Source organism: Sinohyriopsis cumingii, chromosome 3 (genome assembly GCF_028554795.1).
Source record: "Sinohyriopsis cumingii isolate HCF-2022 chromosome 3, ASM2855479v2, whole genome shotgun sequence".
Classification (NCBI taxonomy): Eukaryota; Metazoa; Mollusca; class Bivalvia; order Unionida; family Unionidae; genus Sinohyriopsis; species Sinohyriopsis cumingii.
This window is the reverse complement of record NC_142963.1, coordinates 33,081,511-33,108,983: the sequence shown is the minus strand read 5'-3', so window position 1 is coordinate 33,108,983 and position 27,473 is coordinate 33,081,511. Positions and strand designations below refer to the sequence as shown.

Here is a 27,473-nt window from a genome sequence, read left to right as displayed (position 1 = left end):
GAAAAATGGACTTGTATCAAGATCTTGATGGATTTGATACGGTTCTGCTCAACAGTTTTGTACTTTATAAAGGATTTCCTGTCTCCATATCTTGACTATTATAGAAAGACCCTGTATATCTTGGTTTTGTTAAAATAACTTAATTCTCTTTATTTTGATGTAAGATTGATGCATTAGACAGTGAACAGCTTGTCCTTACTTAAGATATACACCACTTAAAAAACAGCTAGTTCCACTTTGTAATTTTCACTTCCTTGGATCCAGATAAATGGATTTATCCTCAAGATTGTGGATGATTTCTGTTATAAGCAAGAGAAGAGACTGATTATTAAATATGCCTTTATCTTTAGAAAGAATTTTTATGAGGATATAACAACGTAGGTAAAATCAGAAGGAGATAGTTTATATAAATATTTAGTTAAAATTCTACCTAAACCTGTTTAATCTAATTGTCAATTGTTATGTAAGCCAGGTGAGTGATACCCGACCCACTTGGGCTTCAAATCGTACTTACTATGAAATACACTATAGTTGCCATTCGGATAGATTTGGGAATTGTACATTTAATATTTGATCAAGGTGTCTGCTGCTGCACTCAGTTTTAATCAGTTGTATTTCCTATTTCCATGTTTTAAGAACTTCATTACTTGCGGACAATTTAAGCATTTTCCATTATCATTTTCTTTCCTTTTTCAGGAAACTGTCTGACATATGTCATGGGGAGATGCCAGGGAGTGATACAGTGTATTTCAGTGTTTGTGACAAAGAGGGAAACGCCTGCTCATTTATCAACAGTAACTACATGGGGTTTGGATCAGCAATCGTGCCAGAGGGTTGTGGCTTCACGCTGCAGGTAGAAGAAATGTCTGAACAGATGGTCTTGTAGGCATTGGGATTTTCACTGAAACACCTTTTATGATATTTACTTGGTGCTAAATAAAAATGGTGCTGATCAGACTGCATACATGATATCCATCTTGAAAATTGTTTATCACTAGTCTGCTTTAAGGTATGTTCATATTGACTTGTTGTTTTCACTGAAACACTTTTCACTGGTTGTAGCTGGCTCTAAATAATAATAATGAAGCCAGTCTGATCTAATGCATGGTACTGTAGCCTTCCTTTTAGAAAAGATTTATCATTACTCTTGCATGAATGAAGGTATTGACACTGGATTTTCAGAAAACACTGCTTGCAGTATTTAGTTATCTCTGAAAGAAAATTATGCAATCTGACCACCAACATATCCACCCTTTTGTTTGGGAATTTTGAAAACCATGTCTAATTAACCTTGGGGTCGAGTCAGATATCATTGCTTTTATTAGTTATATGTAAATTTAGTTTGTGAACATGGCTACACATATATCATTGAATTTATTTGGCCTGTCTTTTCATTTGGTTATAGTCCACTGAACAAGTCAATAGTTGGTATGCTGACATCGATATTTAGGTCAAAGTTCTTAACTCAACTTTCTTGTGAGCATAATAACACATATATGAATGGATTTTATTGAACCATGTTTGTGGATATATCTGAAGAATACCTTGAATGATACCATTGCAGTAAGTCTATATATATATATATATATATATATATATATATATATATATATATATATATATATATATATATATATATATATATATGATGTTTTGAAAAGTTAAGTGATGTTAGTTTAGGGTCAAAGGCCATGACAACAAATTTTTACTGCATGCATAGTTGATCAAACGTAAGAAAATAGTTTTGTTACCAATATGGTTATGTTGGAGCTTCTTAAGAATATTGGAGATGGTAGCACTACTCAGCAGTTCAGATGAAGAAACGGGCTTATCGTATATTCCATTATGGTACTGATTCCTTTCAGGGAGACTCTTGTGTGAGATTTAAGGTCACTGTAATAAGCGCATACTGTTGGTATTATAAACAATGTGCCCATCATGTTAATTTACATACTAGAAGAGTTAGCTCCCATAATTTGTTTTGAGAGCTCTCCACTTTGGGCGTTTGTCTCTCCCAATATATATTCATGCTGAATAAAGCATGTACAAAATTCATTTTTGAGACTTGACATAATCTAAAAAGTTAAAATGTTAATGAGACAAAAAAGTTTGTATAGTCCTAAGTTAAAAGAAAATAAATATTACTGTGTTTGGTACATTTTAGTAGCAGCTTCCATCCAATGAAGCAAACTTAGATTGAGAAAGCCATGCTCCCAGTAGGGAAATTTTCCACAAGCTTTGACAGAAAATGGTGGTTTGCATTGATTAAAGCATACAATGATTTATTGTTTTTTAAAGTAAGTCCTTATTATTGGGTCATATGCCATCAAATTAATGTCTGACATGAAATCTTGTTGCAGACAAAGGTCAGAATTAATTGTACCAAATATAATGTTTTGCACCTGTTAACCAGTAGATATGAACGAGACAATAAAAAAATTGCTAACAAAATGCTTGCACCATCATTAGTGTCATATTTGTGGGTATAATGTAATTATTATCAAAACATTAGCTTGTATTCATGTGTTTTTTTTCTTTCTTCAGGTGATACATAAAATTAATTGTATCAATTATCATTCTTCATGGGATTCAGCTAGAAAATGTAAAAATAAACAGAAAAAATAATTTTTATACAAAACACGAACTGTCTTCAAGTTATTTAAAAGATTAAAAGTGTGGTTGCATCTGGAATATCATTGTGATAAACAAAAGAAATAAAATACACTTAAAATAACTATGAGAAATGTTGTTTGCAGAACAGAGGAAATGGGTTCTCCCTTGAAGAAAGCCACCGCAATGTGATTGCTCCTAACAAAAGACCATACCACACAATCATTCCTGCAATGGTTACTTCCTCTACAACAGGTAAAGAGGCACGGTTCTACCTGAAATTAGTGTTGCAGATTTAGTTTTATCAGCATGCACTAGCCAAGCCAATAATTGGAATCAGTATCACCACCAATGTATGTCAGCAGATTTAAAATTATAATACAGTGTTTGCTTCCCTAATATGTTTTAGCAAATTTTGAGTAAAGAATAGCCTAAAAGTATCATTGTTTGTGGCATTAAATCATGTTGATTTACATTTATGTAATTGTCTATGGCATTAAATAATGTGGAATGTTGCTAGTATAATGTCTGGGCATTTAATCATGGTGATGGTTACATGAATTGTGTCATTATGTAATTATGGCATATGGTGCTGCTATTTTCACAGACATTGTACACTCTAGAATGACTTATGTTGATGTGTTGTTTACAGTCTGTGCAAATAATAAAATGCTCCCCATTGCTGTCGTGCTTCATGAAGTAAAGCTCCATTAACAAGGAGTTATTTTTGCTTCCTTTGCAGATAGCTTATTGTTTCCTGAATGACTTTTAAAAATGAGAGCTTTTTGTTTCCTGAATGACTTTTAAAAATGAGTCACACTTAGCATGATTCTGGCCACTGAAATAATCATGCTTTACCTTTTATACTTGGAGAAAAATCCACTTAAAGGAAACATTGCTGTTGTTCACAGATTTGCCAGTAATCTTTAATACAGATTACTTAAACATTCACATTCAAGTCAGTGATAACTTAAGTGAATTGGGTTATTTCACTTTATGAGTTGTACATGTATAACATATGTGAATACTTTTAAAGTCCAGATTTATAGTACTTCATTAGTTTGTGTGAGTTTATTAGCAAGGAATTAAGTGTTTGGATTCAGATGGATTCCAGCAGAGAAAATTCTGGAGGTTTTAATAACATTCAACACTAATTAGTGTCCATGTTACCTATAGATGTACATAATGAAATGTAATTGTGCTATGGCTTTCCTTATATTATTCTTACAATAAGTTTTGTGTTGAACACACACACTATGGTCTGTTATAGGATGATTAAAAGTTATGATTCTTTATACACATTTTTGAGGGAATTCTTATTGATTCACTGTTATGAATGCATTAGCACCAGATCGCCCCTGAAGCGCCATAAAATGCTGAATGCATTGAGAACCCATGGTAGGTACATGTGTACTTTAGTTATTCATGCTATTCAGTTGTTGATTTTCTTCTACATGTATTACCAATGCATTGATTCTCTGCCAAAAACTATGTCGGCTGTACTTGAACAGTGGAATTGTATGAACTAAGTATGGGGCAATGCAATTGTATGAACTGAATATGGGTAGTGGGATTGTAAGAACTGAGTATGGGCTTTGGATTTTATGAATTGAGTGTGGGCAATGGGATTGTATGAACTGAGTATGGGCTTTGGATTGTATGAATTGTATAAGGGCTTGAGAATGTTTGAACTGAATAAGGCCATGGGATTGTATGAATTGAGTATGGGCTTGGGATTATATGGACTGAGTATGGGCTTTGGATTGTATGAACTGAGTAAGGCCATGGGATTGTATGAATTGAGTATGGGCTTGGGAATATATGGACTGAGTATGGGCTTTGGATTGTATGAACTGAGTAAGGCCATGGGATTGTATGAACTGAGTAAGGGCATGGGATTATATGAACTAAGTGTGGGCATGGGATTGTATGAACTGAGTAAGGGCTTAGGATTGTATGAACTGAGCATGGGCTTGGGATTATATGGACTGAGTATGGGCTTGGAATTGTATGATCTGAGTATGGGCATGGGATGGTATGAACTGAGTATGGGCATGGGATGATATGGACTGAGTAAGGAGTTAGGGTTGTATGAACTGAGTATGGCCTTAGGATTTTAAGAACTCTGTATGGACTTGGGATTGTATGAACTGAGTATAGGCATGGGATTGTATGAACTGAGCATGGGCTTTTTGTGTTTAAGTAAAACTATCTATTAGAACAATAACTCCTAAATTGAAAGACTACTGTTTTGGAAGACCACCTGTCATGAAAAACCATATGACCACTAATGAGAGACCTTCTATCTTAAAAAGTCACCGTTGGCATAAGGGGTGGATGGGTGGTCTCTTAAAACAGGTTTCACTGTATTTTGGGATCAAATTTATGTACTCATAAATTGATTGTGCAAGAATAACAGTTATGCAGTGGATAAGATTTCCAGATGTTTGCCAGAGCATTGAGAAAAGATTTTGAGCCCATGGACTTGGTTTCATTTTCCAGTAAGCCATGTAAACTCCCTCCCAATAGTGGTTTACCATGGTGTGGCAGATAGTTATTCAGATTGCTAGGATTTGCAGCATAGGTCAGTCAAACAAATCCCATTGAAAGCATTATCTTTTCACACAGTGCGTATTAGATGTTTTTATGTATACAGCAGCTGACAGAATAAGTGTGTTGTTGATTTGTGCAGACTTATTCTTATCGTAACAAACGTTTACATACTCCAGGCGAGTTGCTGGCCAGCTATGGAGTGATGGGGGCGTATATGCAGCCACAAGGCCATGTACAGGTCTTACTCAATATGGTGGAGTTTGGTATGGACCCCCAGCAAGCGCTGGACCAGCCACGGTTATGTATTGGCCATGGGGACAGGTGAAGCACAGTACAGTAATATGACTTAGAAAAGTATTCTTATTAATTTGGTGGTCTGGTTTCAATATCCAGCATATTGGGCTATGTGTGTATGTATGCAGATATTTTAATTGGAGTACAATTATTAACCTATAATTCATGTAACTGCTTATGAAATGCATTTCTGGGTTGTTTCATGAATGTAATTGAGATTCAGTATAAAAATGCACTCTTATCATGTTAGAAGACCCAAATGAACACAACCAAAGTATAGTGAACTGGTTAATGTTGTGGAGTAATGCTTCCTTTCTTTAGATCATCAGGCTCTGTTGAAACAAATTATGTAAAGAAGTGAAATAATACACCTTTGGAATTAAATTGAATAGTTTGAAGCTGAAGAAAATATATAAAAGAAAAACAACATAAAAATATTTTTAAAATTCTTTAACCCTTTACCTCATAGAGCATAGTGACAAAGTGCAGCTCGCTATACATAGAACACAGGTTACCTAGTCGACCGCATACGCATAGCTTGCCTGTGAACTATTAAGCAATGTAGTGTATGTTACGTTTAACAGCAATTTTAACCATTTTACATTTTTGGTACACATCTATTACATGTGGAACAATTTAAGAGTAAAGTCCGATTGTTATAGCTGTGTAATTATTTATCACGGAAGAATCTGTTATGTGCTTTAAAATCTGGAGAGAATTCGTTCACCGTCATGTCAGTGAGGCCGTGTGACCAACCGTAGAGCTGCCATTTCTCATACTCGAAATTTACAAGTTTTTCATCTGTGTCTACATCACTAAGTCATATAAATTTGATAATTTATAAAAAGTAATTGCAGCCTGTATCAATATCAGAGCCTTTACATAGGTTATTGAATCTTTCACAGTTGTGATTCTAATCATGAAAACTTCGTAAGTACTGAATGAAATCCGCGACCGCCATTTTGGAGAGTGGAGATTACGACCCAGTTACTTTAAATAGCAGATATCGACCAGTACAGAAACAGTGACCACGTGATCTGACGTAATTGTCATTCACAGAAATGAATGTAGTATCTAATAAGGGGTTTTCCCCGAAGGTGGCGCTACGAAAACCGGCTTAAAATGGCTGATGTTTACAGTGGATGTCAAAAGGCGCTTCTATGGGACTTTTGTAGAAGCGTCAAAAGTCGCTTCGATGCGACTTTTGTAGAGGCGTCCAAAGACGGTTGTATGAGGTAATGGGTTAAGTAAACTAAGATTTTATATCAATTTGGAAGGTACATGTTCTTTGGAGCTTAAATGTCAGGTAGGTACTGATTGTGAGTTTCTGATGCATGCCAGAGGAATGGTAGCTTAGTGGTTAGCATGCTGGATTCCTATGCAGAAGTACCAGGCTTGATTCTCAGGCCAGGATTGTTGGATTGCCATGTTGTGTCCTTGGGCAAACCAAAATATCTGAACTTCTTGGTAAAAGACGTTGATAAGTAAACTGGACCCAGCTTAACCAAAATGTTGTTGGGATCTCTAATGCACTCCAGTAAATAACCTCATTGCCCAGCAAAACTTAAAAAGACATAAGCACCTTAAAATGGTATAGCTTTATTAAAATGCCTGAATTGATGTTCTTATTATATGTATATTCATCATTTATGCCATTTCAGCTATTAAATGTTGTTAGTCATACATTATTTTCGAGTCATATTTTGTATATTTAGCCTTCCATAAAAAGTAGAAAGTGATACCCCAATAAGTTTTTCTACAGAACAACTTCCAGATTTTATTACTGTCATTCCAGATATATAGATCATCCAATTTCCAGGCAGCAACCTGAGAAATTTTCTAATCATAGCACAAAATTTAAAAATAACAACTAACAAGCAAATGCCAGATTTTCAGAATGTTGTGGTCAGATCACATTTCGTTTTGTTCATAGGTAACAGTATTAGAGCTCATGCATATTTTGAGTTTACTTGTCTATTTTTAGCACCTTCTGGATAAAGACTGAATAGCACGATTCAGTAATAGCTTCCATCGAGTTCAGCATGATTTGTTCAGAGTACGGCAGGTTACATCAAACAAGCAAACATTATTAAGTAATTATATAGAGGTTGTAGATGTAACTATCTTAAAATATTTTGCAGTGTTTTGTAATACTCATGAAGTCATTTCTAAAAAGAATAAGAGGGTCTTGTGATCATAGTTCACGGTCGAGAAAAATGGAGCGGGATAACCACCCAACTAACCCAAACATGTTTCTTTTATGGCATGAAACCAGAAAGAGTCATATTTTGTTAGGCCCAGTAGACAATGTTGCAACTAATTACTTTCCACTCCCCAGTTTTACTATGTGTATAAAAGTAGTTTCACAAGCTTGCCTTTGTCTATTGTCCAGGTGAGTGATATCAGGTTACCCACTTGTGCCTGTTGTTCTTTGCTTTCAGATTAGTTTGTGGTATTTTAAGAGATTTGAAATCCATGATGGTATTAGTGCATATGATACAGGTATACCCTGCTTAAGGTCGGGAATATGTGCATCAAAAGTATGACATAAAGTGAAAATATGTGTAGTGAAACAATCATTATTACCATAGTAATTAATGCATTTGTCGGGAGATGTGTGCACCTTGAAAAAAATAATATCAACAAGGGTTAACAAAAACACAGATAATTTCTATATATTTATATGCAATTGAGAACATACAGTACACATAGCTGCCAACCCTCACGAATTTGGTGTGAATTTCACGACTTTTTCAGCGATTCACGAATTCACGCCGTAAGACAAAAATTCACGAATTTTCCGATCCTCAGTTATTTTAAATCTTTAATAAAATAACCGATTTCTCGTTAAGCGCTAGTCATGATATTCGCAGTTGCCGAAACGGTCCGGTACCGCTGGTCACGATATTAATAGATCTACAGCCGATTAGTACAGTTGGCCCGGTCGCAAGCATTTTAGCCTATTTTAATCTATATGTATAAGAGTAGTTTTACAAATGCTTTTGAGAGAAACTGGGGCCTAACCGGAAATTTGCTCCGCGCATGCGTCAAAACACTGATTCGAGTTACCGTTCAGCATCGCATGTATGATTTTGAAAATGTCTTCACCGCCAAGGAAAAAGAAATGTATCACTCAAAAAGTGAAGTTTAATTTGGAATATATCAAAAATTGGCCATGCATTCTGCCATTAAACATTGATATTCATTCATGCTTTTTGCACTCAGTGTGCCATCGCAGAGACGATGTGAGGAAGAATGTCGGTTGCAAAAAACACGTAGAAGTTGGGAAAATTAAGAATTCGCAGATTTCAGCTCTGGAATATTTTAAACCATTGGTGGAAAGACCCGCAGGCTACCAACGCTTAAGCATTATTTGTGAGTTTTCTTGTGTTGAACACAATCTACCTTTATCAGCTGGAGACCATGCTAAACATTTGTTCTGACATATGTTCCCGGACTCGAAAATCGCTTCCAAATTTTCCTGTGGAAGAACCAAAAATGCTGCAGCTCCTGTGCATTCCTCACAGCAACAGTGACAGCGAAAGAGTATTTTCTTTAGTGAGGAAAAATAAGACAGACTTTAAGGCCTCCTTAGCTGCAGAAAATTTGTCAGCAATTTTAGTCCCCAAGATCAACCAGCAGGCAAGAAGTCGGAACTGTTTAGAAAACAAGTTTACGATCAAGCAGTTGAGGAAGTTCAAGTCTGCCACAGTATCATGTCTTGATAAATAAATATTTCTGCATATATATAGTGTTTTATTTTTATTTTGCGAACTTGATATAGTGTAGTATTGACGGTCGGAGTAGTCAGAATGGATGGAGTTATTGTCATAGTATTATTCACGAATTTGTGTCCAAATTCACGACTTTTTATCCCTGTTTTCACTAATTGTGAGCCTGGAAGGTTGGCAGCTATGAGTACATAAACAAAAACACAGTTTATGCAGATTTTAAAGCAATCGAATTGTGTGAAAAATATTTTAAGTAGTACTTTACATAATAATAGAGTTCAATCATGGAGATGCAATCTAAATTCTATGAATGCAGAAAAAAGGCTAGTGTGATTCTGTTCCATTACAGCTAGGAGCATCAGAGATGCTCTGTAAAACTGTGTGCATCTCTTGTGATTATAATTAACATGGCCATGAGCGACAATGTAAATATGAAGCACAGATGAGTTGTAGTGGAAAAGGGTCTCAATTATTTCATGATGTATAAACAAAACACCATTGAATGAATTGATGTAACAGGGTGTACATGTAATGGCTTTTGCAGGTAGAAAATCACCTGGAATCATTAACAGTCCTGAATTACTGATTGTGAATTCATAGTAGCAGGGTGGCCTTATTCTGGAATTTGGAAACAGATGGGAAAAAATGGTTCTTTAAATCATAGTATCTGAATAGTCATTAGGCAGGATTTTCTGTGTAACGAATATTTAGTCATATGTCCTCATTTCCTAATAATATCACACAAATACACCCTTCCCACTCGAGGTGTCATGATGGAGAGAAGAACGAAGATTTCCTCACATAACTGAAGGCTGTCATGCTATGGAACCTTGCCATGCTTGAGGTACGTTTTGAAATACATTAAATATGCCATGTCTTGATATTGCTGTATTTAGTTACTTTGTTAAATATTAATGTATCTCATTTTGATTCATTGATTAACATGCTTAATTCTTGTAAACTCAGCTGCATTCTGACTTACGATGTCGTTTCAGTACCACACTCTCCAGTGTGGAGGTATTGAAATTACATAACAAGGTGAGATGCATTACCCTTTTTCATTGGTTGACTGAATTTCCATTAGCTACCATATTTTGCATACAAATACGCCTGCATCAACAGATGAGAGCTGCTTTTCACACATTGAAACACTGACTTAAGCGGTTATAATAAAAGAAACAAAACCCTAAACTATGGCTATGGCATAGCTTCAGGTATCATTGAAGTTGGATTAAAACCAACCATAGCAATATTAGATGAACTGTAATTGTTTCCAAAGAAACATATTTCTCCATCTATGGAGACCTACTTCTAAAATCTCTCCAATCCTGGGTAGCATTCCCGAAGAAAATATAATATATGTAATAATATATGTACATGCAAAGAAGTAAAGGAAATTATTATTATTAACCTTACAAGCCACAAGTATGAGATGTTTTGTATCACTTGTGGAGTAATGTAAAGACATTGTAAACTTGTATCTTTCTCCAGTATTAGGTACATGTCAATACCCATAGATGGTTAAACTACATATATATATATATATATATATATATATATATATATATATATATATATATATATATATGATTGTTTGTACTGTATGATTCCAATGTTTGTATAAAATAAATCTACTATATCTACTATATTTTACTTATTTTACATAGTTTTCTTTTTGTCAAGTGCTAGGCTGTGACGAACTTTTTTTCTATGAAAATGTTGACCTTATGTGGATCAAGAAAACGTTACATTGGTGTCAAGAAGTGGAATTATTGGAATATTTTCCTTTTCCCAGAATTTTTTCCCAGTGTCTAGTGACCCAAAAGGACACATAATTTTTAAATGTTGTTTGTTGAAAAAATTCTAGAAAAAGCAAACAACTGTAATAAAAGAATAGAATTTTTTTGAACAATTTTTATTAACAATCATAAATCAAAAATGAATGATTCAGAAATTATTTTCCCAAGAGAAAGAGATCAGTCTGAGTCCAGTGCTGGAGACAGTCAGGAGGAAGAAACTCCCGTTTTGCACCATTTTGATTATCCATCTGAAAATATACAAAACGTGGCTCTTAGCGGCATTCACATTTTAAATAACCTTACTGAGCAGCTAGATATCTTTAGAAAAGAAAATATGAGAAGTTTACTGGATATGAAAAATTCACTGAAACAAGAAGTGAATGAAAATGTAAGGGAGCTAAGGAAAGATTTTAATTCTCTTAAAGACCATGTAAACACTTTGGAAAAACAAATTTCTGTGGAAGCAACTGGAAATAGGTTTTCTCATGGGGATCACAGAAATACTAGCTCACCTATCCAAAACTGAAACAAAAATGAAAACCATATTGAATCTTTTTCACAAAACCCAACACCTGTCAGTGGCAAGGGACAAGTTAAAATCAAGCCACAGCAGTATAATGGGCATGAAGATTTTGAAGAGTAATATGTCTCAATTTGAAATTGTTGTACAAATCAATAACTGGAACTACCACGAAAAATCCTTGTATCTGGCTGGAAATCTTAGTGGTAGTGCTTGGGGAGTTCTAACAGAATTAAGCCCTCAAGAGAGGAAAGATTTTAATTCTTTGGTTCGGATACTAAATATCAGATTTGGATCAGCTGAACGGTCAGAAATGTATAAAGCAAACTTGAAAACAAGAATTAGAGAAAAAGATGAGCTCTTATCAGAACTAATTGCACAATCTGTTCAAAAGCTAATCCAGTCAGCCTATCTATCAGCTGACTCAGCCTTATTTGGCTATTGATTATTTCATTGACTCTATCCCATATTCGGAAATAAGGCTTCGTATAAGGGAACTTAGGCCCCAAACTATCAATGAAGCTGAAAGTCATGCTATCCGTCACACAGACTTGCTGAAAGACAAAGAGGGAATTCCCTCCAACTATCTGCACAGCATGAAATCCATGTAACTGTCTGTAAGACTCAGAAGCAGACAATCCCTGATAAAAAGGAGGAAATTGACATTAAAACCCTTAATGAATCAGAGGCCTGAACAGTACAAGTAAACAGCTAATAGAAACTCTAAAGTGAGGTAACTCTGGACAGAACAGATTCTCCAACACACAAATACCTGGAATGGTAATCCAAATTACAATAAAATGAACCAACAGAATTATAATGGAAGCCAAAGGTATAACCGATACAGAAATGGCAACCAAAGCTTCCAGGGTAGGGATAATACACAGACTCAACCATATACAGACAGAAATAGCCAATCAAAGAGTAGAGAGACAGAAGAAAACTAGTTAGTGCTGAATTTGAGGGTCAGAAGTCAGCAGAAATGAAAGAAAGGCCCACTGATATTATGATTAGCAATATAAATGACAGAAATCGTGGATTCTTTTAGGGTTCCCATGTTATCTGGAAAAAATTGAGAGAAATGATCATTTTTTTCCTGACCATGAAAAGTCCTTGAATTTGCAAATATTGACAAAAGTCGGGAAAAACCTGGGAATTTTCCTCCACAACATGATGCTCGAAACAATTACATAATTGAGTCATAACTGAACTGATCGTGAGCTAAATTTATCGAGTTCTAACCAGAATATTAGGAGGTTGCAGTATGGATCATTTGGGTGCTTGCCATAAATATATTTGTCAAGACAATCCAAACACTTAGTGGATTAGATTAATCTAGTAGACTTCTTGTTTCACAGACAGCTCGATATCCTTTTTTTTTTTATGGAAGGTATGAAAACTAGTCTAGCATCACAAGAGGCCAACATGGTGGCATTAAAGCATAGCCGCTTAGCAGATGGGCTAGCAAACTTAAACATTGTTAAATCGAGTTATACCTGCATAAAATTGATATGAAAATTATTTATTTTCTCAGAAATTGCGAGAGTATTAAAATCGTTATTCTTTAATCTGCTGAAAGATGATGAAACTAATGTGTTGATGAAATTTGAGCTGGTACTAGCGATTTCGATAGCATGTCGCATGAGCACACAGAATTTCACAATCGTTTTTTTCAAATATTGTAGAAAAAAATATTAAATGAAAGTCGTATACTGGTTGTAATAAAAATACAAAAATGAAAGAGCACAAAAATCTCTTGAAAGGAAACAAAATAATTTATACTCATTATGTTGTTTCCATGTAGCAACATAATGCAGGTCAGCAAAGTAAAGTTAGAATTTGTATTCTGTACATTGAAATGGCTTTAAATGCCAATTTATGGGAATATAGTCAAATTGTTTCATGTGACTCATTTTGTGGTTTTGTACATGATCATCTTTTCTGACATATGTTTTGGAAAGGCTTGAATGAGAAACATTGTCAGATACGGAAAATGCATGTTTTATTATCCAAAATGTTCTTTAATTCCATTCATTAATGGTCATTTGTTAACCTTGAAAAAATTAATTTCATCCAGGAAAAATCCTGGAAAAGACCTGGAAATTTATATTTAGAAAAGCGTGGGAACCATGTTCTTTGTTTGTGCTAAAATACAAAATTATCAAGCACCTTTGCTTGTGGATATTGGTGCCAGTGTAACTACCATTAGCCATAAATTTAAAGAGAAATTATTCAGTATGGAGAAACTTCATGTTGAACCTGTGAAATTAAATTTGGTTACTAGGAGACCTTTACTAGGAAAATGCTGGCTTGGCCTTTCACTAGGCAGTCAAAAGCTTAGGCATGAGGTTCTCATAGCTAATATAGAACAGAATGGAATCCTTGGTCTAGACTTTATGACTAGACATTCTATTGATATTCTGCTAAATAAAAACTATAACAGTTAAAGGGGAAAACATTCCATGCTTTCGGTATCAGATTGAAATGGAACCCGTTTGTAGCCGTGTTTCAGTCTTGGATGTTGTTATCGTCCCTCCCAATTATTGTCCCTGGAAAATTTATTGAGCCAGTTATTAAGGAAACAACTGCTTTAATGGAACCAACACCAAACTTCATGCAAAAACATGAAACATTGTTGGCTAAAACTGTTGTCAGTCCTACTTTGGGTACTGTACCTTGCAGTTTCTAAATATTACTGACAAGGGGTGTAAACTTGACAAAAACACTGCAGTGGCCACAGCTGATGTGGTCAAGTTGTGTATTGAACAACAAAATGAGGTAAAGGTCACAGAATCTTGCTTAGGTCAAAACACAGTACCTGAACATTTAGACTCATTTTTCCAGGAGTCCTGTAAGGAATTAAATGAGACTGAACGTGGAGTTCTTAAAGACCTACTAATGGAATATCAGTACACTTTCTCAAGATCAACCAATGACGTGGGTTTAACAGATCTAGTTGAATATCATGTTAATACAGGTGATTCACCACCTATTAGTCAGCAACCCAGAAGGGTTCCATTAGCTTGTATGAAAGAAGTACAGAAAGAAATTGAAGATAAGGCTGTAAAAGGGGTAATTGAGGAATCTAATAGCCCCTGGTGTTCTCCACTTGTCTTAGTAAGAAAGAAAGATAATACTTTGAGATTTTGCACTGATTATAGAAAACTTAATAATGTTACAATAAAAGATAGTCACCCTCTTCCAAGAATTGATAGCACACTAGACACACTGTCTGGATCAAGGTGGTTCTCCACTCTTGACCTAAAAAGTGGTTATTGGCAAGTTAAGGTTGCTCCTGAAGACAGGCCCAAAACTGCTTTTCCTATACCTGGCAGTGGACTGTGGCAGTTTGTTACAATGCCATTTGGATTGTGTACAGCACCCACAACATTTGAAAAGTTGATGGAAAAGGCCTTATCAGAACTAACTTGGAAAATATGTCTCATCTACCATGATGATATTATAGTCTTCTCTAAGACTTTTGGTGAGCATGTAGAAAATTTAAGACAAGTTTTTGAAAGAGTTAGGAATGCAAACCTTAAGATGAACCCAAAGTAATGTACCTTATTTCGAAAGAATGTGTCCTTCTTTAGTCGTATTGTAAACGAGAATGGCATTGCTACTGATCCTTATAAAACTGACACTGTCAACAACTGGCCAATACCCACAAATTTGAAAGAGATTAGACAATTCTTAGGCCTATGTTCCTATTATAGAAAGTTTGTCTATGGATTTGCTGATATAGCAAGACCTTTACACAAACTTACTGAGCAAAGTCAAGGATTTATCTGGACTGAAAACTGTCAGGCTGCCTTTGACAAACTGAAAAGGGCCTTGACAAGTTCTCCAGTACTGGCATATCCTACACTTGATGACTTGTTCATATTGGACACATGCATCAAATATGGGTCAGGGTGCTGTCCTGTCACAAGTACAAAATGGAGTAGAAAAGGTTATATGCTATTACAGTAAAACAATTTCAGGACTGAAAGGAAATACTGTGTGACTCATAGAGAACTATTAGCCATTGTAAGTTCAATAAAACTTTTCCACCCCTATTTGTATGGAAAATATTTTAAATTTAGAACCAATCATGGTTCTCTAACCTGGCTGTTAAGCTTTAAAAATCCAGAAGATCAGGTTGATTGTTGGATTGAATTTCTGTCTTCCTATCAGTTCAAAATGGAGTAGAGAGCTGGACATATACATAACAATGCAGATGCATTGAAGATAAGGCAAGATAGATGCATTATCTCTCAGATCTTGTCTAAGTCTGGAATATAATCACTGTACCCAAGCAGAAAGGAAATATGACAATGCATATAGTGAAAAGTCACAGTCAGAACAGATTCTTCCAAATGCTATAGGGTACATACCAGGTCCTGGGATCCACATGCAAACACTAAGGTTACTGACTATGGAAATGATGAAATGCTGAATCACAAAACTTACAATAACCATAACATCGATACAATAAATAAAAACACTGAGTGTTTACAAAAACAAGAAATCAGTACTAAAACGGGGGAGCCTCGAGTGGTCTAAAGCGCTTTCCATTATGGATCACTGTCATCTCACTTCTGTCTGCGTGGGTTCCAGTCTCGGATTCAGCCAATGTGGGTATGTGAGAAAGCTTGCCAGTAGCTTCTCGTGGGTCGGTTGGACTTTCCAGGGATTTTCTGGGTTCTTCCTTCACCATTAATACTGGCCGCCATGTATAGCCTATTGTGTGCTGAAAAATAGCGTTAAACCCTGCAACAACAACAACTAAAACAGGTGATACTGTGGGTAAATAGTCCACATGGTCTGAGATTTCACACTTAGATAAAAGTACAAAATATTATTGGGCAAGATTCGACTCCTTGGAAATGTACAATACTTTACTATGCCATAAATGGAATCCAGGTCAAGGGCAACAAGCTGTTGTTTTGAAGCATTTACACAACAGTGTAACGGGCGGTCATTTAGGATTTAATAAAACCCTTTCAAAAATTAGAGAAAGATACTTCTGGCAACACATGAGCAAAGATATAAAACATTGGTGTAATGTTTGTGACCAATGTGCTTGCAGGAAACCACCTCATAAAAAAGGAAAAGGACCTATGAAATCCTACAATGTTGGAGTCCCTATGGAAAGATGGGCAACTGATGTGCTTGGGCCTTTACCAAAAAGTAGTAAAGGGAATTTATATTTACTGGTGGTTGTGGACTATTTCACAATATGGGTTGATACTGTCCCCATTAGGAATCAAAAAGCTACAACTGTTGCACAGAAATTTCTTGAAAGAGTAGTAACCATTTTTGATTCACCCATGCAGTTACATTCTGACCAAGGTACTTATTTTGAATCAGATGTATTTCAGGAAGTTTGTAAAATACTTGGAATAGAGAAAACCCACACCACCCCCTACGGACCTCAATCTGATGGCATGGTGGAAAGGGCAAATAGAACTATTGAATCCATGCTTTCAGCTTTTATTTCAAAGAATAAAAGAGACTGGGATGAGCACATTTACCTTCTCATGATGGCATATAGGTCAGCAGCGCATGAATCAACAGGTTTATCACCCTGTGAGATGGTGTTTGGCTGAAACATAAATTTACCAGTAGATCTTGTTTTGGGTGGAGTTGAAACTGAAATGGAAAACATAAAAACTGATTATGCACTTGGATTAAGAAACAAATTAGAGACAATATATGCAATTGCAAGGGAAGAGATTAAACTTTCTTCAGAACACATGAGAAAAGATCATGACAGAAATATCCAGCTAAATCCCTATGAAAAAGGAGATTTTGTGTGATTATATAATGTACATATAAAAGGCAGAGGTAGAAAACTACACTGTCCATGGGAAGGTTCATTTCTCATAATACAAAAGATAAATGATGTTACCTTTTGCATCCAGAAAACTCCAAAATCAAAACCTAAAGTGGTTCCTTATAATTTATAAAATCAAGCTGGTTGAATTAACTAAATAATTATTTACCATACATATAGCTCTGTCTTGTACATTTCACATTCTACTTCCAGATTACAAGGTTCCAATGTACTATATGTGGAGACCTGGAATTTGCCAAGCTCCACTATTGTGAAAGACACATCGCCACTGCACATTCTGGATTTTAGATACAGGTGAAGCATATGCAGAGCAGTCAGCTCAAGATATAAAAGCAAACATCTATCATGTCCTGGAGCCACCATGAACCTCATCAAGAGAGCAAATATGAAGTATGGCCAGGAGGAAGAGAGGGAGTACAATGAATTTATCAGAAAACGTAGGCAGTATGTCTGATTCGTTACAAGGGAAACTGCAACACCTGCAGAAAAATTGGAAGCCACCAGAAGAGGCCCACGTGTCATAGAAAAATCAGCTAAGGAAAACTTCCTGTCAATAAGAAACCATCAGGAGAGAAGGCAGGAAGACATAATACCTTTACACAGATCAACACAGCCAAAGCAAACAGGCCTTACAGTAAAAGAAGAAAAGTAGTATTGACAACAGCCATCAATAAGGAAGAGTCTAATATGACCACCACAATATCCAACTCCAAGCCCATCAACAACACTCAAAGAACAACTGCCTCTGTTTCAGCTATACATGTACCCAATCCAACGGCTGCTGCAACATCAGATAGTAAACATCAATCCCGGGGCTGGCATCCATGGGAGATGCAGACCAAAGCTGATCAAATTATTCTTTCTATTTCATCTTCATCATCATCCTCTTCTTCATCTGAAATTACCCACTGAACAAGAATCCCCTGTAGAACAGGAAGCATCTGGAGTGCAGTCCTCAGCCATCAAGTCTAACCTTGGGCAGGACCCAAACCAAGAAGAAAAATGACATTGCTGATTCCACCAAGTCTGCTTGTTCAGTCAAATCAACCCTACCCAGCAGAGATGCCCTGTCAATAATATATTCTGAATATGAAGTGGAAGGACCCAAGGACCAAACCACAACTTATGAATCAACCAACAAGTCCTTCATCAGACTTATTGGTATGTCTGCATGCCAATTACAGCGGATAATTATCAACATGGGTGGAACCAGATTTTAAACTTCCGCTCCAACCATGCAGGCAGATCCATCGTCGCCACTAAGCAAGATGATAACCAAGGAATCCCCTATGCAACCCTATGAACTAGCAAAAGTTTATGCATACTTTATCGTCCGTGACCCAATGCATTTTAGGACTATATTAAATTATCTCAGGAATGTCAGTTTTGTCCCAATATCCAGAACCTTACCTTCCAGCTATGTACAATTAGAGGAACTTCTGGCAGAAGTTCAGTTTTATGAATTGTCAGGCTTGGAGAAAATAATTCAAGACTGATTTAAAAATGTATAGATATAGTTTGTAAAATTATCTTTTTGACCACAAAACAATAGTCATTATCTTTGGCATAAAAAGTTTCCCACATTAAACATTTTAATAGAAACTCTCATTAGAAGTAGCTGGAAAATATGAATTTGTCATTTTTTGCCTGTAAATATTTTGGTGTAAGACACCACATACATGTACATAATTAAACGTATTAAGAGAGAGAGAGATTTTACTATATGTCAGAAACATCCAAAAAAAATTGCTTTTGAATCTCATTCAATAATATTTTGTATGAATATTTGTTTGTTATATAAGAATGCATAATTTGTGTTTTTTTAATAACGTACAATGTATTAACAAAAGTCTTATTGACCTTTTTGATGTCATTGTGGTCTCCAGTGTTGGGGTCGCCTGGTCTTAATACTCAATCTGTTCAAGTTCCATTCGGGACGAATTATTTTCTCAGGAAGGGAACAATGTAATGAATATTTAGTCATATGTCCTTATTTCCTAACAAAGTCATGCAGATACACCCTTCCCTTATGAGGTGTTGTGATGGAGAGAAGAACAAAGATTTCCTCACGTAACCGAAGGCTGTCATGCTATGGAAGCTTGCCACGATTGAGGTACGTTTTGAAATACATTAAATATGCCATGTCTTGATATTACTATATTTAGTTACCTTGAGGTATGCTCTGTTAAATATTAATGTATCTCTTTCATGATTCTTTGATTAACATGCTTAATTCTTGTAAACTCAACTGCATTCTGACTCGCTATGACATTTCATTTTTTTCTATGAAACTTTGACCTTATTGGATCAAGAATTTGTTACACATGATTCATCTTTAGTAGCATGATGACATCTGGTAAAAAATATAGTAGATAAGACTCTAATGTATTCCTTATTAATTGCATTAAAATTTCTTATAGTAATAGTCTTTAAAACCATGTGATCACTAATCTGAAAATAATGTTCAAAGTAATTTTTTGAAAATTATAAAATAATGTATTTCTCTCACTACAAGCAGCTTGTTACATATAATATTAAACTTGTGTAATAAATTTCTTCTTCATATACATTACCTAATCTGCATAAATAAGTCCACTACCTTGCAAATCCAGCATGGCTTGTGGGCTTATTTTAACACTAAAAGTGCTTAATGGTTGCCTGCTTGCCTTAGGTGGCAGTCAAACTGTCTACTTGAATAGAGCGATTGGGCGCTTCATCCTGTCAGTTGCCAGCTACTATGACCACTTGTGTTTGGTCATCATGCTGCTTATGAGGCCTCACAAGTGTTGATCTATTTTGCGTCCTTTCATCAGTTGAGTGATTCCTTGGAATTTTGTTTTATCAGAGAAATATATTCCATCTAGTTTTCAATCTATGGTATTAGTTTTCACAGCTTTTCACCCCATGATCTACTTGGTCCTCAATGAAAATGGTGACATACAGTATGGCTACCATGACAGCCATCTTGAAACTTTTCTTTTCACTACTTCTCCTGAATGGATGGTCATATAAACGTAGAGTTTTCACTTAAAGACTTCTTATGATCCCAAGCTAGTCCTAAGTGAAAATGGTGTCAATCTGATATCCATTATGGCTGCCACAATGGCCATCTTGAAAATCTCATTGCTACTTCTGCTTTATGACTGGTCATATCATCGTGATTGCCAGTCTGATATCCATTGTGGATGAATGGCTACCATCTTCAAAATCTTATCACAACTCTACCTGAAAAGAAAGTTGTATTGATGAGGGGTTTTCACCAGAAGACTTATGATATCCTATTGGTCTTCAATGACAATGCTGTTGATTTGATATTAAGTATGTCTGTCGCACATTGGCCATCTTGAAAATCCTGCTGTTGCTCCTACTCCTGAATGGAAAGCCAAATCTTAAAAAATATTGTTTTCTTTACTCCTTCCAAATGGATGACTATATCAACATGGAGTTTTACCAGTAGACTTCTTATGACAACTAGATGGTCCCAAATGAAAATGATGCCAGTCATACATCCAGTATGGCTGCTACAAGGACTGCTTTAAAACATTACAAGTCACTACTCTGAATGGATGGTCATGATGACATTTGGTTTTCACCAACTCACTTCTAATGATGTCTTTGTCCAAAATTTAAATGGTGCCAAGCTTACATTCAGTATGTGCACCAGAGGAGCTAATTTGAAAACATTTTTATCACCAAAGAATATCAGAGATGGCTTCAACACTTGAGAGTTAAAAGGAAGAAATGGTCTTATCTTTTATTCCTGGAAATTCTCTTTGCCCATTAGAGCATCAGCTCCTTGGAGGGACTCTTGTTTTCAGTCATAAATTTCAAGTCCCACATTTTTAGGGATTTTGTTGAATATGCCTTTAAAGTGTTACCTCCTAGACAATTCTGCAAAAAGTAAGAACTTCAGCTGTTCATATCTTTTTCATAGCTCGAGTATGACCCCAATGTTTATGGTGCATTGATCTTCTAAACTGGCTGATAGATCAACTCAGTTCAGGTTGCCAGTTGCATCTTTCAGGCCAGGAGTTTCTAAATCCAAGGTGCCAGGTAGAGAATCTTTTGTGATTGTTGCATTAGAAAACATGATTTTAGCTGTTCCTCTGTGAGTTCCGTCACTGAGTTCCTTTGTCTCTTTTCAAGAATAAAGGCTGTACAGTATTGACTATCAAGAGTTTTAGAGCTGTCATTTCCAACACCCTTAAATTCTCTCAAGGCATGACAATTGATCAGGTTTTTCACCTTGCCATTCTCATTAAGTATTTCAAGCTGCAAATACCTGTATCCCAATCTCTTATGCTCAGATGGAACCTATCTTGTAATTTATGATCTTTAACAAAACAAGCCTGTGAAACGTTGAACAAGGCTTCCTTCCAAAACCTCTTAGTCAAAACTGTTCTACTCACCAAGAAGATGGAGCAAGCTTCATGTCCTTGTCTTTTGAAACTGGCTGTCTTTGATTTAATGGGAATTAAAAATCTGTTTCTCTTGTTTGTCAACTGGTATTTTTTTAAGAAAAAAAAAGTTACCTTTGTTAGCTAAACTACCTACAGAAATCCCAAATCTCAGTGAAATATTTGCTGCAGATAAACAATATAGGCTTTTATGACCTATTAGGACACAATGTTTCATTCTTCAAAAAGGAAAAGGAAGGGTAGGAAATGTCTCTTCCTTCCTCTGAAGGGCTCTGTTAATATTTGGGCCTCCTCCATCACATGATGGATTGTTATTACCATCAGAAGAGCATATCATTTTCTTATGATGGGGACCTTTCTTTTATGATCTTAAAGCCCATACATAATTAAAATTAGTTTTACCACCCCACCCTATCCCAAATGTTTTTGAAAGAGAATATACTCAGACCTTACACCATAACATTGCTGTCCAAATATGTAAAATGGGGCAGAGGGGTGGAAGGAAACAAGACTAGTACCCTGTTCTCAAAGACAAATAATGTTTCATGATAAATGTGTCAAAAGTGGAGAGACTTCAAAAGCAAGCTTTCTGACTCAATCTTCACTTCACTGTTAAAATCATTTACAAATGTATGAATTATTTTGATTTACAAAAAACTGTTCTTAAGATAAATTTATGTTCTAAATTTTGAATTGTTGTATGCCTGATTACACATAATCGATCTGTTTTGTAAAAGGACAATAAAATAATGATAGTATGCCAGTCTTATGATCTACCAGTATGTGGTTTTTCTTTGAAACTGGTACACATTTTTGGACTAGTTGTATTTCTGTGAAACTGTTACACATTTTGGACTAGTGGTATTTCTGTGAAACTGTTACACATTTTGGACTAGTGGTATTTCTGTGAAACTGTTACACATTTTGGACTAGTTGTATTTCTGTGAAACTGTTACACATTTTGGACTAGTTGTATTTCTGTGAAACTGTTACACATTTTGGACTAGTGGTATTTCTGTGAAACTGTTACACATTTTGGACTAGTGGTATTTCTGTGAAACTGTTAAACATTTTGGACTAGTGGTATTTCTGTGAAACTCATACCAATTATAGACATTGATATTTCTTGGAAACTGGTACACGTTGTGGACTTTTAGTATTTCAATGAAACTGTTACACATTGTGGACTTGTAGTATTTCTGTGAAACTGTTACACATTGTGGACTTGTAGTATTTCAATGAAACTGTTACACATTGTGGACTAGTGGTATTTCTGTGAAACAGGTACACATTATTGACTAGTAGTATTTCTTTGTAACTGGTACATGTTTTGGACCAGTGGTATTTCTTTGAACTAGTGGTGTTTCTGTGAAACTCAGACCAATTATAGACTATTATTATTAATATTATTATTATTATTATTATTCAGGTGATATAAGACAGTATGAGTAGATTTTGACTCTAAGACATTGTTAACATAGTTATGAACTACAAAGAACATGCTTGTGGTATTAGCATAAAATTTGTATTAGGAGGAATAAAGTTTAGGTAAAATTAATTTCAAGTTATTTTGGTACATGCATGGACATGCTAATTGTCCATTGATTTTTCTTAAAAAAATATTTAAACATTTTCAGTTTCTTCGATAAAAGTTTTGTTGTGAAGACACTTTATGAGGTCACATTTTTTTACGTTGTGTATTGTTTCCTTGTTAATTAATTTAAAAATTGTATTTATTTATTTATTTTAGGCCAGCAGTGGAATGAAGTCCATCCCATAAGTACAACTACTATCATTGAATAAGGACCCTGTTTAAATGACCACAGTTGAATCCTCCTGGGAATTGGGGAATAAAAATTTTTTATCACTTGATTCTTTGTTGATTTTCTGTCACTGGAACCAATAAATATAATGTAAAGTAACTGAAAACTGTGTGCAAGGATCTTTGTTAGTTAATAGTATTATTCATACATTCTATTCAGTGACTCACGGTAGTATTATTCATACATTCTATTCAGTGATTCACAGTAGTATTATTCATACATTCTATTCAGTGACTCACGGTAGTATTATTCATACATTCTATTCAGTGACTCACAGTAGTATTATTCATACATTCTATTCAGTGACTCATAGTATTATTATTTATACATTCTATTCATTGACTCATAGTATTATTATTTATACATTCTATTCAGTGACTCATAGTATTATTATTTATACATTCTATTCAGTGACTCATAGATAGTTGAGCATTAAGTAGTGGACTGTAACAATTGACATGAATAAATACAAAGAATGGACGTTACTTGATTCCCCCATAATTTCTTAATGTATCTTCTAAATTATACATCATTTGCAAAACAGCTAATGCTCCCATTATTTTGGCATTTTGTTTAGTATAAACTGATGGAACTGTGTTCATTTTATGGAGTTATGGAGAAGATATCTCGATAGGGTTTTTTCCACTTTGTTTAAGCAATTTTTATAATGTGTATTCCATTTATGTTTGTGAATAAATATATGGATTACATAATTAATTTTGTTTGTAAGTAATTCCTTACCTTTACAGAATTTATAAATTATGTTAAAGTGGAAAAACTTTATTTTCATTATAACTGAAATATAAATCCCATATTCATGACTTATAAGTCACTTATATGTAATTTATGTCTTGGTTATAATGATTTGGTTGGGTGGTTTACGGCATAGCAACTAGAGCTGAAATGAATATCTGAACGTTCCAGTTTTTTAATACTTTTTGTAAATATTTTTATGAGTTTAAAAATTGGTTTAAGAATATTCATTTGTTTACCCATTAGGTTTGGCAACATTTTGTAACAGAAACTAATCTTGAATTAATTAGCTTTCAGCAGAACAACTAAAAACCTACAAAATCGCCTGCAATTCAAACTCCAGTTGACAAGGTAATCATAATGATGTGAATTCCCAGAATGCTCACAATGCAACCATTTGTATTCATTATAGTCTTGAAAAAATAACTTGTAATACTGAAAGTAGATTAAGAACATGGTATGACATAGGGGGGTATAACAATGTCAACATGGTATGACATTGGGGTTATATCAGGGTCAACATGATATGACTAAGAGGTTTTATCAAAGTCAACATGGTATAAAATAGGGGTTATAACAAAGTCAACATGGTATGACTAAGGGATTTTATCAAGGTCAACATGATATAAAATAGGGTTCATATCAAAGTCAACATAGTATGACATAGGGGTTATAACAAAGTCAACATAGTATGACATAGGGGTTATAACAAAGTCAACATGGTATGACACAGGGGTTATAACACAGTCAACATGGTATGACATAGGAGTTATATCAAAGTCAACATGGTACGACATAAGGATTTTATCAAGGTGAACATTGTCTGAAATGGGTTTATATCAAAGTCAAAATGGTATGACATAGGGGTTATATCTAAGTCAACAAAGCTTTACATATCCATCAACAAACCAGGTATTCATTTTATCAGAAGCAGTTGTAGTCATCCCCGCAAACTACCACTGTTTCCCACCCACCCACCTTCCACCAGTCGCTGCTACTTTTAAGTCATAAAGTTAACTTCAGTATAGTTCTGCATTTTGTCTTTAATTCAAGTTTTGAAGTTATTACACAGCTATGGAATTACCAATATGCTTAAAATCGGACACTATACTTTTCTTTAAATTCTTCAAAGTACACAGTGCAGATATCAGCTTTGTATCAACAAGATGTAGGTGGGCCAGTTGGCATGATTCTGAAACACAATCATTTTAATCATAGCAGTAGAAAGTTTGCTGTGGCAATAAAGTTCTCTGCTCTGTCTTTGCTGTACATTAGTACAATCTATAGTTATCTGCATATATTTAAATTTGTGCAGGGATTATTTAACTTTTTTAATACCTTTTTGAAAATAACTGTTCGCTGGGAATACCTCTTTTATACAATGTCATGGTCTGATTGGGCATTTGATAGTCAGTCATAATGCCCAACAATGGGTTTGATATATAATGTCATGGTCTGATTGTGCATTTAATAGTTAGTCATAATGCCCACCATTGGGTTTGATATACAATGTCATGGTCTGATTGGGCATTTTATATTCAGTCATAATGCCCACCAATGGGTTTGATATACAATGTCATGGTCTGAACAGGCATTTAATAGTCCATCATAATGCCCACGAATGGGTTTGATTTACAGTGTCATGGTCTGATTGGTCGTGTAATAGTCAGTCATAATGCCCACCAATGGGTTTGATATACAATGTCATGGTCTGATTGGGCATTTTACGGTAAGTCATAAAGACCCACCAATGGGTTGGCATACAATGTCATGGTCCAATTGGTCATTTTATGGTCGGTCATAAAGACCAATCAGATTTGTCAGGCATATATTAGTGTGACAAATTCCAGAGAACTGCAGTCAACATGTACAAATTTTGTTAAATTGGCCCAGCTATGTGATTTTGATTGTAAATGGATCACTTACCAGAGAAAGTTTAAAGATTGTTCATGCATTTAGCTAATTGGAGTAAAGTGCCTTCCCATGGACAATCTGTTGGAGCTGACCTGGGTTCTTCCAGTGGTAGGAAGCAACTTATAGCTTTGTTACATGGACATATTATAATTTCAGACTTGTATCTTATAAATAATGTTTAATGGTTACATGTATTTTGTTTTTTAATCCCATTGAAAAACATAAAATTTATGGCAATAAAAAAAACCTGCTGGACGGGTTCAGAAGTCAATCTTCTGATCAAAATTTGCAAACGAACATGTTTGAGATCCCGGTTCTGTCACATGTATTGTTTATAATTAAAACAGATATCTCAGTTCCAAATGCAGATATTTTTATTTTAAATACAGATATCTACATTTAAAATCAATATATTACTTCATTAAATACATTACCAAATTATATTAGCTTGGAAGAACTACTACTCCTAGATAACACTTTTAGCTAATGAGCTGTGTGTTATCTTCCCGCCTAGGTGGTAGTTGGACAGAGAGCTCCCTTGATATAGTATAGGATTGGCAGCAATCCATACATTTCTGTCACTACTTCTGTCCATGCCAAGAAGCAAACTCTTACCATGAGAGACCTTGCAGAACCCAGAATTAACTTTGATACTAGTTAGAGGAGTTTAACCTTTTAAGGAAAATATACTCCATCTTTATTTCCAACCTTTCTTTCTTTGTCAGCAAAGTACTGTCTTTACAATTTTACCACACTTTGTTGTCTTTAGACATTTAATTGTACTTAGGTAGCCTATATGACTTTACAATAAGTTCAAGCTGTATTTTTTAATTTATGTTCATGCAAGTCCATGAGACCTATAGAAAACTTTCCATCCTCTGACATCATACAGGTCAGTTTTCTTTACTAATGCATATAGTTTAGTATCTGGATGCCATGCTTCATTGCATTTACCTGTACAGGTTGTCTCTTAACTTATCACAGGTAGTATGGTGAATTATTTTGGTGTTTACCTGGATGCTTCATAGCTTGATTATATGTGTGTGATTTGGATTTTTAACATAGCTTTAACAATTTTTCAGTCATATCGCTATGGTGTCTGCAGTGTGGCAGTTTATAGTGATGTCTAGCACTGGGGCATCATGTCGCAGACATGTAGCATGATGTTCCGCCCAGTCACATTATCCTGACACCAGGTCTACCAGTCCTTACACTAACC

At 35.1% G+C, this 27,473-nt stretch overlaps 1 protein-coding gene across 1 annotated transcript in view; it reads left to right on the top strand.

Annotated features, from left to right (window-relative positions):
- Positions 1 to 27,473, top strand: part of LOC149802653 (uncharacterized) — a 94,899-nt gene that overhangs the window by 60,278 nt on the left and 7,148 nt on the right. Inside the window, exons 8-10 of the mRNA XM_089952014.1 lie at positions 697 to 853; positions 2,757 to 2,865; positions 5,340 to 5,484. Coding sequence (XP_089808140.1) covers positions 697 to 853; positions 2,757 to 2,865; positions 5,340 to 5,484 — 411 coding nt within the window. The remainder of the gene's footprint in view (positions 1 to 696; positions 854 to 2,756; positions 2,866 to 5,339; positions 5,485 to 27,473) is intronic.